This window comes from Telopea speciosissima, chromosome 2, assembly GCF_018873765.1.
Source record: "Telopea speciosissima isolate NSW1024214 ecotype Mountain lineage chromosome 2, Tspe_v1, whole genome shotgun sequence".
Classification (NCBI taxonomy): Eukaryota; Viridiplantae; Streptophyta; class Magnoliopsida; order Proteales; family Proteaceae; genus Telopea; species Telopea speciosissima.
This window is the reverse complement of record NC_057917.1, coordinates 49,969,615-49,972,581: the sequence shown is the minus strand read 5'-3', so window position 1 is coordinate 49,972,581 and position 2,967 is coordinate 49,969,615. Positions and strand designations below refer to the sequence as shown.

At 39.2% G+C, this 2,967-nt stretch overlaps 1 protein-coding gene across 1 annotated transcript; it reads right to left on the bottom strand.

Moving 5' to 3' along the window:
• Positions 1–1,283: 1,283 nt before the first annotated feature.
• Positions 1,284–1,847, bottom strand: LOC122650817 (secreted RxLR effector protein 161-like). Its single transcript, XM_043844193.1, has one exon. The coding sequence runs from the start codon at positions 1,845–1,847 to the stop codon at positions 1,284–1,286; it is 564 nt and encodes a 187-aa protein (XP_043700128.1).
• Between the last annotated feature and the right edge of the window lie 1,120 nt (positions 1,848–2,967).

Sequence of the window (2,967 nt, the reverse complement as noted above, 5' to 3'; positions counted from 1 at the left end):
AGGGACAGAATGACTGCTAAGATTGATGGCTGATTAAGAACACAATCATACATGTGACAGGATCGTTCTCGGGAGTGTACCTTCTTTGGGATCCATGGAGACGATGAAGAACGCGGCAGAATAAGCTTTAATCTCCCTTGAAGTAAGGATCTTCTCCTGTAAACTCCTCTTTAGCAATGGCTCAATGGTAAAACCTTGAAGTCACCGTTTCTCCAGAGTGGTGTTGCAATATTGTGAATGATTAGGGTTTAGAGGAGGGACCTAGCTTCCCTTTTATATAGATTCCCATAGATCTTCCCATTACAGATCTAATGGTGATGTGTGAGCCCACACTAGCCAGTCTATATTAGATCCCCAAGATATTGCATATCTTCCTTATTAGACCAAACCCCATAGAAATAGTAATTACCACAATTAATAGAGCCCACCCAAAAAGGTAAGAATATCAAATAAAATATTCTAACATCCTCCTACTTGGGCGATATTAATTGTAACCAAAGTTTAAAAACCAAAAATTAAGTTTTCGTTCAAAACAGTTCAAAATCATTTTTTGAAAACCTGCACGCGCCTTTATGTTGGTCTAGAAATAATTCTAAATGATCAATCCCCTCACATAGAGTCTCAAACACCGGATCATGGTGGCAACTACATCTTTTAAGCGATACAGGACCATCTATAGTCACAAATGCCCTTAACTCTACTGAAATGGATGCAATATGGTAGTGTAGCAACCAAATGACACTTTATAGATATTCGTTATGTGTCATCTCCTTTGTTAGTCTAATTCTCTTTCCTTAAGTGAAGCAAGGACACAATAGTGAAAACTTTATGGTTCCAATGAACCTATATGTCTTATATTTAGTAACTCGAGTTTTCCTTTATGTGATATAAGACATACCTTAAGGCTAAAAATAAATGCCCCCGCTTTTGCTTAAGGTTATCACACACCTAAAGACTTTATAACAGATACATATACAACATGTCAACATGTAAAACACCTATGTGTTAACACAACAGTCATAATAAATTGCATTTTATTGAATAGAAAATTCATGTCATAGACAGTTGATATATGAAATCCAAAATTTTATCAAAAGATAAAGCACAGATGCTAACTTCATTACATAATAGAGCAAAAATAAAATGGCTCCCACTAAATGATCGCATCTAATGATGCTCCTAAGCCCATACTGACAATATGTCTCTCAAAAACATTAGGATGAAGGCCTTTAGTTAGGAGATCAGCAACCATGTCATCTATGCCAATGTGCTCCACTGTGATGTCACCTTCCCCTTTCCTTGATGGTCAAATATTTGATCTCCATGTGTTTAGACCCTATGATACCTTTATTGTTGTTGATAACTAACACAGCAGAATTGTTAGCACAGTACAATTGAATAGGTCTATCCACAAAATCAAACACTGTCAACTCCCTTATGAGATTCCTTAGCCAAACTGCCTGAGTAGCTGCCCCATAGCATGCTACAAACTCTGCTTGCATAGTTGAAGAAGTAATCATTCTCTGCTTCGTGCTTTTCCACGACACTGTCCCTCCTGCCATTAAGAAAATATAACCTGATGTGGACTTCCTGTCATCCTGACAGCCAGCAAAGTCAGAATCTGAAAACCCTACTAGCTGTAGGGCTCGAACACGTATGTAGATCAACATATAATCTCTTGTCCTCTTCAAGTACCTCAAAACCTTCTTCGTAGCAACCCAGTGATCGTGACCAGGGTTGGACTGGTATCTGCTTAGAAGTCCTGTTGCAAAAGCAATATTTGGTCTAGTACAAACTTGGGCATACATGATGCTTCCAAGTGCATTAGCATAGGGTACCAACTTCATTTGTTCTCTCTCAGCATCATTCTTAGGGCACTGTGATTAGCTCTATTTGTCTCCCTTGAGAATTGAAACATTCCCAGGTTTACAATCCTGCATACTGAACCTCTTCAAGACACGATCGATGTAACCCCTCTGACAAAGACCTAACAGGTGGCATGAACGATCTCTGTGGATCTCAATGCCAAGAATAAAAGATGCCTCACTAAGGTCCTTCATGTCAAACTCTTTAGACAACAACTGCTTTGTCTCACATAGCAATCCAACGTCACTACTTGCAAGCAAAATGTCATCCACATAAAGTACCAGGAAGATAAATTTCTTCCCACTCACTTTGCAGTATATACACTGATCTATGCGGTTCTCAACAAATCCGAATGAAGTCACAACACTATCAAACTTTATGTACCACTGTCTAGAGGCTTGCTTGAGGCCATAGATAGACTTCTTAAGTCTACACACTAGATGGTCTGAACCATCCACAGAAAAATCTTCAAGTTAAACCATATAGACCTCCTCATCAAGGTTTCCATTTAGAAAGGTAGTCTTCATGTCCATCTGGTGTAACTCCATGTTGAAATGAGTTACTAATGCCATAATTATCCTGAAAGAGTCCTTCAAAGAAACTGGTGAGAAAGCCTCATTATAGTCAACTCCCTCTTTCTGAGTAAATCCCTTGGCTACCAGTCTGGCTTTAAACCTCTCAATCTTACCTTCGGAATCTTTTTTGGTCTTATACACCCATTTACATTTAATAGGCTTGAAACCTTCAGGTAACTCAATAAGCTCTCATACACCATTATGTCTCATCGATTGCATCACATCTTTCATTGCTTCCAACCATAAATTTGACTGAGGGCCAGAAACAGCTTCTGAATAAGTAACTGGATCTGCCACAGGATCAATGTCATAGTCATGCTCTCCCAGATAGACCACATAATCGGGTGATATGATTGACCTTCTCTCCCTAATGGATCTCCTAAGTGGAGCCTCCACAACCACATCCTGAACCTGAGGAGCTTCAGCAAGAATAGGATCAATAATAGGTTCTTGAACCTCAACAGGTACAACCTATGGTGCAACAGGTTCTACACCTGTCTGAATGGGTAGAGGATAAAGTACAGTC

What these genes read in the sequence shown, in the direction of transcription:
- LOC122650817 (XM_043844193.1), bottom strand. Translation starts at nt 1,847, where the DNA reads ATGAAGTTGGTACCCTATGCTAATGCACTTGGAAGCATCATGTATGCC.